The 12,781-nt window shown below is 42.8% G+C and overlaps 1 protein-coding gene across 7 annotated transcripts in view; it reads right to left on the bottom strand.

Moving 5' to 3' along the window:
- MED15 (mediator complex subunit 15) overlaps positions 1 to 12,781 on the bottom strand; it is a 43,325-nt gene that overhangs the window by 17,582 nt on the left and 12,962 nt on the right. For 3 of the 7 annotated variants that reach the window (XM_021412498.1, XM_021412500.1, XM_021412504.1), the window contains exons 1-8: positions 12,259 to 12,453; positions 6,563 to 6,650; positions 5,329 to 5,380; positions 4,753 to 4,782; positions 3,948 to 4,163; positions 3,052 to 3,311; positions 1,963 to 2,322; positions 925 to 1,017 (exon numbers count right to left, since the gene is read on the bottom strand). In XM_021412498.1, the coding sequence (XP_021268173.1) occupies positions 925 to 1,017; positions 1,963 to 2,322; positions 3,052 to 3,311; positions 3,948 to 4,163; positions 4,753 to 4,782; positions 5,329 to 5,380; positions 6,563 to 6,650; positions 12,259 to 12,326 (1,167 nt within the window). In that variant the 5' untranslated portion in view covers positions 12,327 to 12,453. Of the gene's footprint in view, positions 1 to 924; positions 1,018 to 1,962; positions 2,323 to 3,051; positions 3,312 to 3,947; positions 4,164 to 4,752; positions 4,783 to 5,328; positions 5,381 to 6,562; positions 6,651 to 12,258; positions 12,454 to 12,781 lie in introns of those variants that run through there. The other 4 variants (XR_002443370.1, XM_021412501.1, XM_021412502.1 and 1 more) reach the window with 3 other exon arrangements.

The following is a 12,781-nucleotide window of genomic DNA, read 5'->3' as shown; positions in this document are numbered from 1 at the left end:
TTCCCAGGCATTAAACCTGGTCAGCCTCTTTTCATCTTTCTGCCTCAGTCTCTTTGTATACAAAGTGGTGATAACTGTACTTACCCATGTCTGTAAAATAGCTCAACATGAAACACTACAGAGGCAAAACATGAAAGACTATTTCACTTTCTTGTGGAAAATGGAATGAGAGGATCAGCTCAAGTCACTCCCAGTTTTTCTCCCTCACGTTTCCTTCACATCAGATACACATCAAGGAACAATTACTGGGGCTACAAGTGTATTGCAGGTTAAAAAAAGGTTTGTTAGACAACAAGCTTCCACCCAGCACTTTTTTTTTTTTTAATGTAACCCTGCACTCATGACACATGCTAGTTTTTTCCTTGACAATTCACATCCAGAACAAGAGCAATCTATATCTACAGTCCATTTCACTCAGAAAAAAGTATGAAAAATGAAAGGAATTAAAGGGGAGTGTGGAAAGATTTCATTATCTGTACTATTTTTTATGCTTGGTACATGGAGATGGAAGGTGGATCACATGTGAGTTAAGAGGGCAGGCAAAGATTCAGAGTACAGAAAACAGTTTACACAAAGCAGTTACCTAGGAAAGGATAACAAAAAGAGAGGTGATACACTCCAGGAACCAACAGTCAGATTGCAGTGTGGCCACAGTAGGCCACCTTGTAGTTGTGCATTCCTGTGTAACTACAGGCAACAATCTTACCTACTAAGGACAGAGAGCATGCACAGAGAGGTTGTCAGTGAAATCCTGCCTCTGAGTCCAGGCAAAAAGGAAAACAGCATAAAAGCCCATATCTCCTTCATATAGGGATGACCGATTATACCTCATCAGAAAGCCACCAGAAACCCATCTCCATGCTCATCTTTAGCATGCACTTGCTACAGGCCTGTAACTAGAGATACTGGCTCCAGGGCCCTTACCTGTGCTGAAGCTCCCATCTGAGCAGCTTGAGCCTGAGCTGCTTGCACTGCTGCTGCTGCTGCATGCTGCTGCTGGACCAGCTGAGCTCTTACCTTGAGTATAAAAAGACAGAACAAAGTAAATGCGTATGTGATTAGGGTATGACATTTCTCTTTCAACTTTATTGACTATACTCACAAAAAAGGTTTGTTTTGGATACAAGACTAAGATCAGCTTCACTACCTCTAGAACTGGTTTTGAACTTTCCTATGAAAATAAGTTCCCATGCATCTAACATTTGGAACAACCTTGTCATAGGCTGTGCACCCACGCTGTGACTTCTTGCAACTTCTCCTCTGTACTATAAGGTCTTCCTATGACAATACTAGATATTCCAGCTTTCTGGCAAACGCACAGATGTTGATCTCTCTCAAGCATACTATTTTAAGCACATACTAATGAGCAGCATTTCAACTATTAATACATTCATTGTGACAACTCGGAGGGATGCACACAACATCATACTACTCACAGATTAACAGGTAGGAGCTCAAAAATAACTAATGCAACAGTTTCAAAAGCTGCAATGTTAACAGGATTACTCAGTTTCTAAGATGAAATAGTAAGATGTTCATAGTAAAGCAATCATTTTCAAACCAGGAACTACCAGTACCTTAATTTTTGGCCAAATCATCTAAACATGACAGCAGAGAGTGCCTCGAAGCACTTGCTAGTGTTCTAGAACACTAATCAACAAGGCAGTGATTTTTCTTGAACCAGAATTTTTTCCCTACTCATCCGTCAAAGAAAAACAGAGGAAATGATTTTTAAAACATCAGATTAATAAGTAGCTTTCATCAGCAAAGAGTAGGAATTTTTGAGTTATTAAAAAAAGCCAAAATCTTATTCTCTGCTGACCATATTCATAACAATCTAACTATAGATCTCTTAATAAGCTGGCTTTTTTCCCTATGTTGCTATTAACAAAAATCAAAGAAATTTTTTATTTCTCTTGCGAATCATAATGAACCCAAAATAAGTTGATTACGAGCCCTTACCTGCATTGCTTTTAATTGCTGTGGCGTAAGAGTAACAGGCATAACCTGACCAGGAATTTGCCCTGAGATTGCCTGTGCCTGAGATACCATGGGCTGGGGTTGAGGCTGGGATTGTGGTGGAAGCTGAGATTGTTGTGCCTGCGCAACCTGTTGTTGCTGTTGCTGCTGCTGCTGCATCTGTTGCATCTGCTGTTGCATTACTTGTTGAGGTGGCTGCTGCTGTAGCTGTTGCTGTGGTATTTGTTGCTGTTGTTGCTGCTGCTGTTGCTGCTGCTGTTGTACCTGCATAGCCTGTGCTGCTTGCAGCTGCTGTATTTGGGCTATTCGCTGTAGTTGCTGCTGCTGCTGTTGCTGCTGCATCTGAAAAGCAGGAAAAGACAAGACAGTAAAGCTTCCAGCAATGCAATAGCAGCCTACAGAGTAAACCAACAGCAAACAGAATCCTAATATGTCAGGCTGCATTTCCAAGGCTGTATAGAAAGCCCAGCCCTTTTATCCATTTACTTTTCAGATATCTCAACTCTACATAGTGCATGACCTGTGGATTTCACTATTACAAGCTTGCCTCACTATACTGAAATCGTTTTCAAAGGCAAAGTTGAAGTCCATCAGCTTCTCCTGTAAAAATGGGCTTAGGAACACTTCTTAAACATAACCAGACTGATCAGCAACACCATTTACAAGAATTGCACAGGAGCACAACAGCTGAAGTTTCCGCATTTGCACCTAAGGATGATGTATATAAATTCTACGTATACACTTTTTAAAGTAGCAATGTGCAATTCACAAGTGCTTTTAGCTCTTTCCCACATCCCTGTTCTCACCAAAATGAATCGCTGTCCTGATGTTTACGAAGAGAAAGAGACAAAGGGTTTTAATTCTCCATTGCTATAACAGAAGAAAGCAATGAAAAACCTATACTGTTAAGTCTTTCCTCTGGGATGCAGGCCAATCTAAAGTCCTGCCCCAAAGTGGAACTGTGTTAATGGGAAGAGCTGATAATTGGTACTTCCATGCAAGCTAAGCTTCACATGACTAGTAACTCATAACATACCGACTCAATTGCCATTTTAATTATTTTGTCATCACCTGCTGTTGGTTTTGCTGCTGCTGCATCTGCAGTTTCAACATGTGTTGCTGTTGCTGGACAGCTTGCAACTGTTGCTGTTGCTGCTGCTGCTGTTGGGCTGCTGCAGCTGCTGCTGCCTGCTGCTGCTGCACCTGAAACTGTTGTTGCATGGCTGATTGCTGGGCTTGGAACTGCTGCTGCTGCAAAGCCACCTGTTGCTGCTGGAATTGTTGCTGCTGCTGCTGTTGCTGCTGAGCTATCTGCTGAAGCTGAAGCTGGGCTAAAAAGGTGGTAGACTGTACTTAAAAACACGAAACTCAAACAGGACAAGAAACAGTAACACAGTACAATTTCACAATAATCACAGATAACTCTGAAGTATGCAGATATTCTTCATGACTTTTGCATCCTCAAATGGAGAAGGTACATTAACAGCAGAATTGACAACACGCCTTCCTGACTATCTCTACAGCTTGCTGCCTGTACTGAGTCAACAACCAAATCAGAGTGTAAAAACGTGCAGAAGTTGTGTGGCTCAAAGATCGCCCGGAAGGACCACAATGGGATCCATGGAATTCTCTGAGAAGTAAGAGCTCTTAATGAAAACATGCACAGAGGTCACTAATAGGAAGCACAATATCCACAAAAAATATAAGTGGATTCCACAGAACAAAGTTCTGAAGTTGCTGCTTCCATCCTCCAAGGTGTCTTTTGCTCATAGAAGAGACAGACTGTCCATCACTATTCTAAGATAGACGTTTAACCCAGTAAATAGAAGTATTTGAAATCAGCTCTTCCAGCAGAAGATATAGCCAGAAAAATGAAATTCCTTCAGCACCTTATCCTTGTGGAAAAGAACTATTTACTGAAAGACCAACCCAACAGTTTCAGTGTCTGAAACACAGTGAATACTTACTCTGCTGAGTAGCTGTAGAGACACCAGGCATACCATGAGAGGCCATTCCTGAGCTTCCAGGAGGCTGTTGCTGTCCTGGGAGACTCATCTGTTGCCCCATTGGACCAAGGCCAGCCATCCCACTCATCGGTGCTCCTTGAGCTCGGGAAGCAATGGTCATTCCAGGCGCCCCTGCTGGGGGACCCCCAGTTAGATTCTGCAGGGCATTCATCGGATCTACAAAGAAAATAGTTACCAATATGCAGCCAGCCATGCAACTGCTTCTCTCAAATCCTCTGCTTTTCAGTGCCCACTCTCTGATCATGGCTAGTCATGGCTTCAAACCATGACTAGATCCAAAACCTAACTCTCACTGCAAGACCACAAGAAGCTTCCAGCAGGTTTTTGCCTCTCTGTAAACAGAGTAAAGGCTTTTTAAAGTGCTTCAGATTTGCAAAGTTCCAAATAGATTCTAAATATATAAGACAAGTGAATTCTTTAGCCACCTTTGAATATACATGCAAGTTAAAACAGGATGCCAGCAAAGTCCCATGAGGATATACCACTAGTAACCTCAAAATCCAAGAACAGGGCTCCTACTATGGATTCAGTTAGCCTTCTCCTCCTGAGGAGCAATGCTTAAACCAGAGGAAGTACCTTGTAGTGCAGTTCCCCTAGCTCCCATCATAATGTTTTGCTCTTATACAGTGAATAAATTCAGTGCCTTTCAAGAGAATTATCACAATCTCAATCCTGGGCATAAAGCAAAATGAAGTCAAAGAGAGAAGAGCAAAAAAGGAAAGAAAAAAAAAAAAAGACCTCTTACCACTGACTGAGGCTTGAGATTTCTTATTGTCTGCAAAAGAAAAAATACATTAATTACCTTTTTAATCTTGTCACACGCAGATTTGGCACTTAGATACACTCTCCTTAAGAAATATATATGTATCACTTTTTTTTTTTTAAATCACTGCCTACTGTAGTTATACCCATTCCCAAACAATTGATCCATAATTCCAGACAGCTCCATCATAGCTGTAACAAGCAGGAAGGGAAGGGAAAAAAAAATTCATCTTTGTAATCAAATTAAACAAAACACATTAAATTAACCAAATCTGGTAACCAGAACACTACATAAACACTGAAAAGAAAGCAAAAATACAAGAAAAAAATAAAAGGAAGGTGCAAAAGTAGCAACTTGAAATCATTTCTCAAAGGCTCTTCAATTATCAATGGATGTTGTAAAAGAAACAGTATTTAGAAATTAAGCATGTGTATTACAGGGGAAATTTTGGAAGCAATTCGTGATGAGTCACATGCAGAACCACACACATACATCCTGAATTCTACTATTACCCCCCATGCCTCTAATAAGCAATCACTAGGGAAAAAGATTACTTACGGATGTCTCGAAAATGGATAATAAGCCTGGCCACAAGAGAAAGATACTCCTCCTAAAGGCAAAAATCAGTATTTTAGCATAGGAAATAGAAACAGATAATTATGACTTTCTAGTCCTTCAGTATTCTCCCTCAACAAAACAAATTTCACTTTAAAAGGCCTGTGAGCTTTTCAAGAGTAGTTCATTTACAGAGACTGACCTGTTCATGAGCACGGGAATGCTTTCACAGAAGGTTGATGGTACAAGGAGGCTCAAAACCACAAAATTCAACAGAAATAATATCCATGATAGTCACATTAACAGGATCACAATATATATATTTGATTGTATACCAATACATCCATTTTTCCTTTTTCATCCATTCTAGTCCTTAAGTTAAGTATTGAGCTTGCTTACGGAGTATACTGACCCACTTTAGTCCTTTGTCACATTCACAGTACAAGAACTATTTTATGCTATTTTATGCTGTTAGTGTTACAAAAGTGAGCAAGCTAATATATTTAAAAACTAACAACTGGAAGAAGTGCCAGAAGTGAAAGGAAAAACAGAGTTTGCAGCAATTTATGAGTGTGCTGCAAAATGCAGAAGAGAAGCTGCCACAGTGCTGAGATGATACCCTCACTGGTACTTCCAGGGTCAGAGAGGCTATTAGCAGGAATAAATTTGTGACACAAGCAGCATAAAACTTTCACCAAGGCAAGCTCCATCTATACAGGCCATGTTTGAAGACAGTAACAGTATCCAATTCCTCGTAACAGGACTCCAGGAAAGAAGCTTACACGTTTGGGTAGATCCTAGAATTGTGTATGATAACCAGATTTTCACAGAGACCACAGAACTTCCATTTGTCTTACTCCTAACACAGCCTTTTCATCAACATCTTAGTCTCTCCCATCACCAAATTGGTCACGTGGATAGTTCTACACTGTAGATAAAGAAATTTCTATGCAATTCACTCCATAAGAACTTAATCAAACACAGTCCCGAGCATGCATTAAATGCTGCAGTCTCAGCAACACTCTCTTGGCCTGAAATCCACTTTGCTGCACCTGTAAGATTCAAAATGATTCACTTTCCCTCAGGGTTAGAGGAACACATATAAATCCAAAATCTTCGTAACTAAGTACTCTAAACAGAGACAAACTCTTAACATGCATTGGGTTTGCTGTTTCCATGGTTCCTTCAAAAATTTTTACATGCTAGTAACTTCTGAAAACAAACAGAGAAGTTTTACCCTTGTTTTGGCCTTCATAAACACGTGGCTCTCCATATCTTTGCTGGACTTGTTATGGGCAACACCAGCCTTCCTCATAGCTTCATCGCTGGAAAAGAAAAAGAGAAGAAATGAGGCTGGGCATTAACTGAGAACGTTATAAAATTACTTCCTGTAGTTAGAAAGGTCCATGCAGTAGCTTTGTACCCTCTTCTAAATACAATGTAGGATAATAACTAAAAAAAAGACTGGTAAAATATCTAAGCCTTCAGGCAATGAGCAGTAACAAGGAGTTGGAGCATTGATCAGGACAGAGAAGGGCAGATGTGCATGGAAGGGATGGGACAATCAGCACGACAGCAGCAGATGAAGCAATAAGGTGAGAAGGCCTTATTGATAGAAATTGGTCATAAAAAGCTCCCCCTTCCCCCCCTTACTGTTCTTTACCATCCAGAATCATACAGCCACCAAACCTCTAGTAAACTGGACTTAGGTCTGCCCTTTGAATGGGAAATTCAAAGAGCAAGATGAAAAGGAAATAACCCCCCAATACTAGTATACTCTGCTATGGTAGAAAAGAATGGGCATTCTCAGAGTATCAAAAAGAAGCAAGCAATTCCACTGTAAAACACGCACTGAGATAAACAAGTCCTAAAATCAGGAGTTCAAACAGGTGAACAGCCCTATTCAAATCCTACAGACATTCTCATTTTTGGAAATGTCTCACTTCACTGTAAAACCTGTTCTGTTTTAAAGCAGCCTAGTAGCTACAGTCTGTATTCCACAAACATGTTACCAGGAAATACTTTCACCTTGTAATTAATAGTTCAGCAACCTATTTCTCAGTACCTGCTCTTGCATGAGCAACTATCCTACACTAAATGCCCAGCAGGGATTCCTGAAAGCTTCAGTCAGGCTGTAAAAGACTGTTTTATTCTCCCTGAATTCTGACCGTGTCCCTTGCAGCAGGACTGGTGTTGGTACGAGCAGAGGGCTAGTTCAGCTTCCTGAAATAACTCCGTAAACCCCTCACACAAGTGAGAAGAGCAGATGCAACAGCCTTAAAATGCAGGAGCTTAAGTTGCCACAACTCACACCCTTACTGGGCAAAGTAGTAGGCCAGTAGTGTGTAGCTAGTCTGCTGTGCCTTGCAAAGAAACAGTCAGTAAAGCATAGCTACCTGCATAAGTCTCCCACATGGTAACTTGCTCCTGTGGCCTGACAGACACTACAAAACACTCTTTATACATAAAGGTTATTTAAAACAAAGCAGAGTCCAAGCATAAAGCAGAGTAACTGTTCTTTCATGGGCAAACAAGCCTTAAAATGAACAGCTCATAAAGGAACTCCACTGCAGTGGAAGAAAATGCATCCAGTTCTTCATTTATGCCTCTTTTCAATGGTTTCTCTTTCAGAAAGGCTTCCTCTAAGTCCACACCGCTCTGACTCATCATTAGCTTGTTAGTCCCACTGTAAAACATCCCTTATTTTAAGAGTGCCAAGAACTGAGCAGGCAGAAAGACAAGGTTATGCAAACGGAAGTAAAGAAAGTAACACACAGCTAAGTTGCCATGATACAAAGGACAGTGATCAATGTAGTAGCGGGAACTTTAAAAAAAATCCATTATAAATAATTATCTCTTACATGTGTATCTACCTACCATTTAGTTTTGACATTATAGAGCAAGAAAAATGTTCTATAATAACTGCATTTTCATTACAAATAATGCCAAACACTCTGCATCGTATCTCTTGGTATTCTAATAGAAGTTTAGACTAGGAGGAGAAAAAAACCACACAACAGTTTCTTTGTCCACATATTTATCTTCAACCAGCATAAAAATATTTATGTTAAAAGAGTGGGAAAGTCACTAGACAAAGATACAGCTTTGCATTAAGTACACCAAATAATGTACCGCAGAGAATTAAGTACACCAAATAACAAATCACATTCTTCCAGAAACCAAACTCAAAACCTTGAGTGCTCAATGTACCAGCCAATTCAACCTTCATCTGTCTCAGAAGCACTTACTAAACATGTTGTTAAAGAGCACTTTAAAACTCCGCCTTCACGCACAACACACAGAACTGTGGTTTCATGAGATCAAGTACCAGCTGCAGGAATTCCCCCCTCACAGTCACAGAACTGGAGGGGTTGGAAGAGGCCTACAGAGATCCTCCAGTCCAGCCCCCCTGCTGAAGCAGGTTCCCTGCAGTAGGTTCCACAGCAAAGTGTCCTGGCAGGTTCTGACTATCTCCAGAGGAGGAGACTCTACCACCTCTCTGGGAAGCTTCTTCCAGGGCTTTGTCACCCTCAAAGCAAAGCAGTTTCTCCTCATGTTCACATGGAACATCCTGCGTTCCAGTTTGTGCCTGCTGTCCCTTGTCCTGCCGCTGGGCACCGCTGAAAAGAGCCTGGCCTTATCCACTTGGCTCCTGCCATTCAGCCTTCTCTTCTCCAGGCTGAACAGTCCCAGCTCCCTCAGCCTTTCCTCATGAGGGCGATGCTCCAAGACCTTCATCATCTCCGTGGCTCCACTGGCTCTCTCCAGCAGTTCCCTGTCTGTCTTGAACTGAGGAGCCCAGAACTGGGCACAGTGCTCCAGATGCGGCCTCGCGTCCCTCGCCCTGCTGCCCGCTCTCTTTGTAATGCTCCCCAGGACACTGCTGGCCTTCCTGGCCACAAGGGCACACCGCTGGCTTACAGCCAACCTGCTGTCCAGCAGGACACACAGTACTAAAGAACAATCCAGCTTAAAATTAGCCACTTTTCCTCAGTTATTATTATTATTTTTAAACTTAGAGAATTTTCCCTATCGGGTTCACTACATGACAACCCAAACATCTGCACCACAGAGGCAGAAGCTTCCTAGTTCACAGCTGTGCCAAAATAAGCATTTATAAAACAACCCTTCACTTTCTCCAGTCCCAGAAAGGGAGAAACATCTTGGCTTTTTTTTTTGCCTGAAGTCTCACCTAACAGGCTAGGCCGGAATATAAAATGATGGCTGCCGTATAAACAGATTTTGTTAAATACTTCATAGACACTAGCAAAGCAAGTGATTTTTTCCCCCCTTCATGAAACCTCAGCTGACCCATCTCCTGCTTGTTTGCTCCTCAGTCTTTGCCTCCTTTCACATAATTTCCACATTCCCATCCTTATTTACTCTCACACATCTCATTTAGGTGAGCCATTAGCTAAAACCTACTCAATCTTAAGTGTGAATACTTGCATAAAACATCAAGCAAAGCGCTTGAACACAGCCCTTACAGACTGTCACACAATCTGAATTACATTCCTCTTCTTCACTCATGACTGTTCCTTTTACCATAGGCTACAAGTAGCCTGAGGCAGGAGCTATACGCAACCATGTACTGAGTCTACCACCACACAACCCACTTAAGATTTGTCCTTCAGACAACACATTTAAGAATCTATTAAGGAAAAACATTTTTAAAAGGCTCCCAAGGCACTGCTAGATGCCTCTTCTGGCCCTCACAGTGAGCAAAGGGGTGTCTTTCAAGCACAAGTGTTCACGTTCGAGCATCATCACTGTCTCTTGGAACAATCTGGGGGCAAGTGAAGCCGTTCCCCAGCCTCAGTCAGCTCAGGATGCTGAGGCATTCCTGCATCCAACAAGAGTCCTGTGTGTGCCTGGACCTGCAGTCACGCAAGAACTCAATACTGGATGGGGCTTCTTAGGTCAAATGCAGTGTTCTCTCAAGTGATGATAACCAAATGATACACACTTATCATAGGCACATTCACTAAGACATCAATTGCACACAGCATGCCTATATATATATATATATATATCTTAACATTCAGAGATGGAAAGGAAATCCACATGAAATAACAACAATAAACTAACACTTTCACATCCAGCAGCTACAGCAGGGTACCCAAAATGATCTATGTGAATTGTTCCAGGCTTTTAAGATCAAGTTGACAAATACCTATCACTTACATTTGCAAGATGAACTGGAAGACATACGTACACAAAAGCCTGGTATAAACAACCTTCTCAAGTTCAGAAAGCTTTCAGATGACTCATCTCTTCTACATACTACATAAGTTCCACTCATTGCAGAACTGGAAGCTTATGGAAGAAAATAGGAACTTGCTACATAGAGTTAAGTCGTTTTAGGCAATATATTGCTTCTATCTCTCAGTCAATAAACCTATCTGTTATAAACTCTACTTCTGGGTAGCTTTGCTTTACTTTAAGTACCAAAATTAAATTTATTTTCAGATATCTAGCACATAGTAATACACTTTAAAAATGAAAAAAAGCAACCAAACACTGTAGTCATCGCACACTTATCCCAGTAACAAATTTGCCTGCTCTTAAAATAAGATAGTGAATGGAAACATATGAAGTATTACTACAAAGCAGGATGGAGCACAAGGAAGAATCATTGCTTACAGAACATAGCCTTTGAGTAAACAAAACTGTATCAATACATTTGCAATAAAAAGCACACAGATCATAAAAAAGATGCCTGTGTTTATATGCAAGTGTTCAGACAAACAGAAGAAATTTTAATTCTACTTTCTCCACTACTGACCTGTTCAGTCTTTCTCTCTTACTATATGCTTCCCATTGAAACATTTATCACTGTTGCTTACTGCTCCAGTCACAATTTGCAGAGCAAACACACAATTAACAAAAATTCATTGCGTTAAGGTTCGTATCAGCTGATTCATATTCATTTCCTCTAAGTTGCAGGGCACTGGAAGGCAGTTCTATTTGCTTGTGTTGATGAAGGAGTACAAGAGGAGAAGAAAACACAAGAGATTCACCTGACAAGACAAATTATCCTGCAGAAAGTTTAGACAGTAAAACATCAGCTCTGAACACCATAAAAGCTTCGACAAACAAACATTATCATGTCTTTCATGAATACTGTAACACTTGAACTCTGAAACATCACAGCCAGGAAAGCCCTGATTCTCAAAAGCAACGAGGCACACTCAAGTTCTTCAAGCACTCATAAATAAGGATTTGAAAAGCACTTTCACTTCTACAATCCATCACTTCTACCACCATCTTCTAGGGTAAAAGAACTTTCCCTGTAATAGGAAAAGCACACTGAGCAGCAAAGTAATTCAAGTAAAGAGACCGCTTCACAGAGGACAACTGAAAAGGGAACAAGCTGAACTTTATTTCTTTTAAGCAATCTTTATACTGATTATTATACTGATTTTGGTAGATACCAACTAACACACTTGTTCTAGAACCACTACAGCAGCTCCCTGAAGCAATAACCAACAAATTCAGGTGCTGACATTTTCATTTCCTTTTTGCTATTTAGATGTCAGATGCGAGGTAACACTGCTGTTTTTCACAGAACAGGATACGTCAGACTTGGTAGCACTAACCATCACAAAGTGGAAACCCTAGAACAGTGGCTCCCCAGCAGACCAAGCAGCCGCTCACTATTCCTGGGGGAAGAGGAAAGCGAAAAAGAACGGAGATCGGAGAAGCGAAGCCAAACAGGGGCCGGCTCCCCCCGCACAAGCTCTGAGCAGGTGCCGGTAGTGAGGGTCCCTCGTAGGGCTAACAAGGACCACGGACAGAGCCAGGCAGCAAGGGGTGACCTGCGAAGGACCCGCAGTGAGCAGAGACGGATGAGACGCGGCCGCTCGAGCACGGGCAGCCCCGGGGCAGCAGGAGCGCGGCCTACCCAGCACCCGGGTCGCGGCGCGCACTCACATTTGGCTGACGAGCTTCTGCCGGAAGTTGGTGCTGCGCCAGTCGGTCTCGGGCCCGGTCACGTCCATCCCCGCCGCCGCGCTCCTCGCCCGCTGCCGGCCCTCACTGCCACCCTAGCACCGCGCTCCTCGCCGCCGCCGCCGCCGCTCCCCCACACAGCAGCGCGGAAGTCGCACGCCAACACTTCCGGCGCGCTGAAGGCCAGAGGGAAATGAAGTCCAGGCGTTGTTAGCTCTGGAGAGTCTCGCGAGAGCTGCTGCTCGGCCCGGCGCGGGGCATGCTGGGAGTTGTAGTCCTGTTCTACATCACCTCTCTACGGGAGCAGCCCGGCCGCGCACAGCGCACGGCCGCACTGCGCAGGCGGCAGTCCCGAGCGGCGCTGCCCGGGGAAGACGCCGCGCCGGCAGGTGCCCGAGTGCCCCGCGCCACGCCCGATTCCGGCCGCCCCTCCCCCGGCGGGCGGGTGCGTCAGGTGGGGGCGCCGCGGTTCCGGGGCGCATGAAGGCGGAAGCCGCAGGCGGAG

The sequence above is a fragment of the Numida meleagris genome, chromosome 14 (assembly GCF_002078875.1).
Source record: "Numida meleagris isolate 19003 breed g44 Domestic line chromosome 14, NumMel1.0, whole genome shotgun sequence".
In the NCBI taxonomy this organism is placed as follows: domain Eukaryota; kingdom Metazoa; phylum Chordata; class Aves; order Galliformes; family Numididae; genus Numida; species Numida meleagris.
Note: the sequence above shows the minus strand (reverse complement) of the source record. Positions and strands in the feature narration are given on the sequence as shown.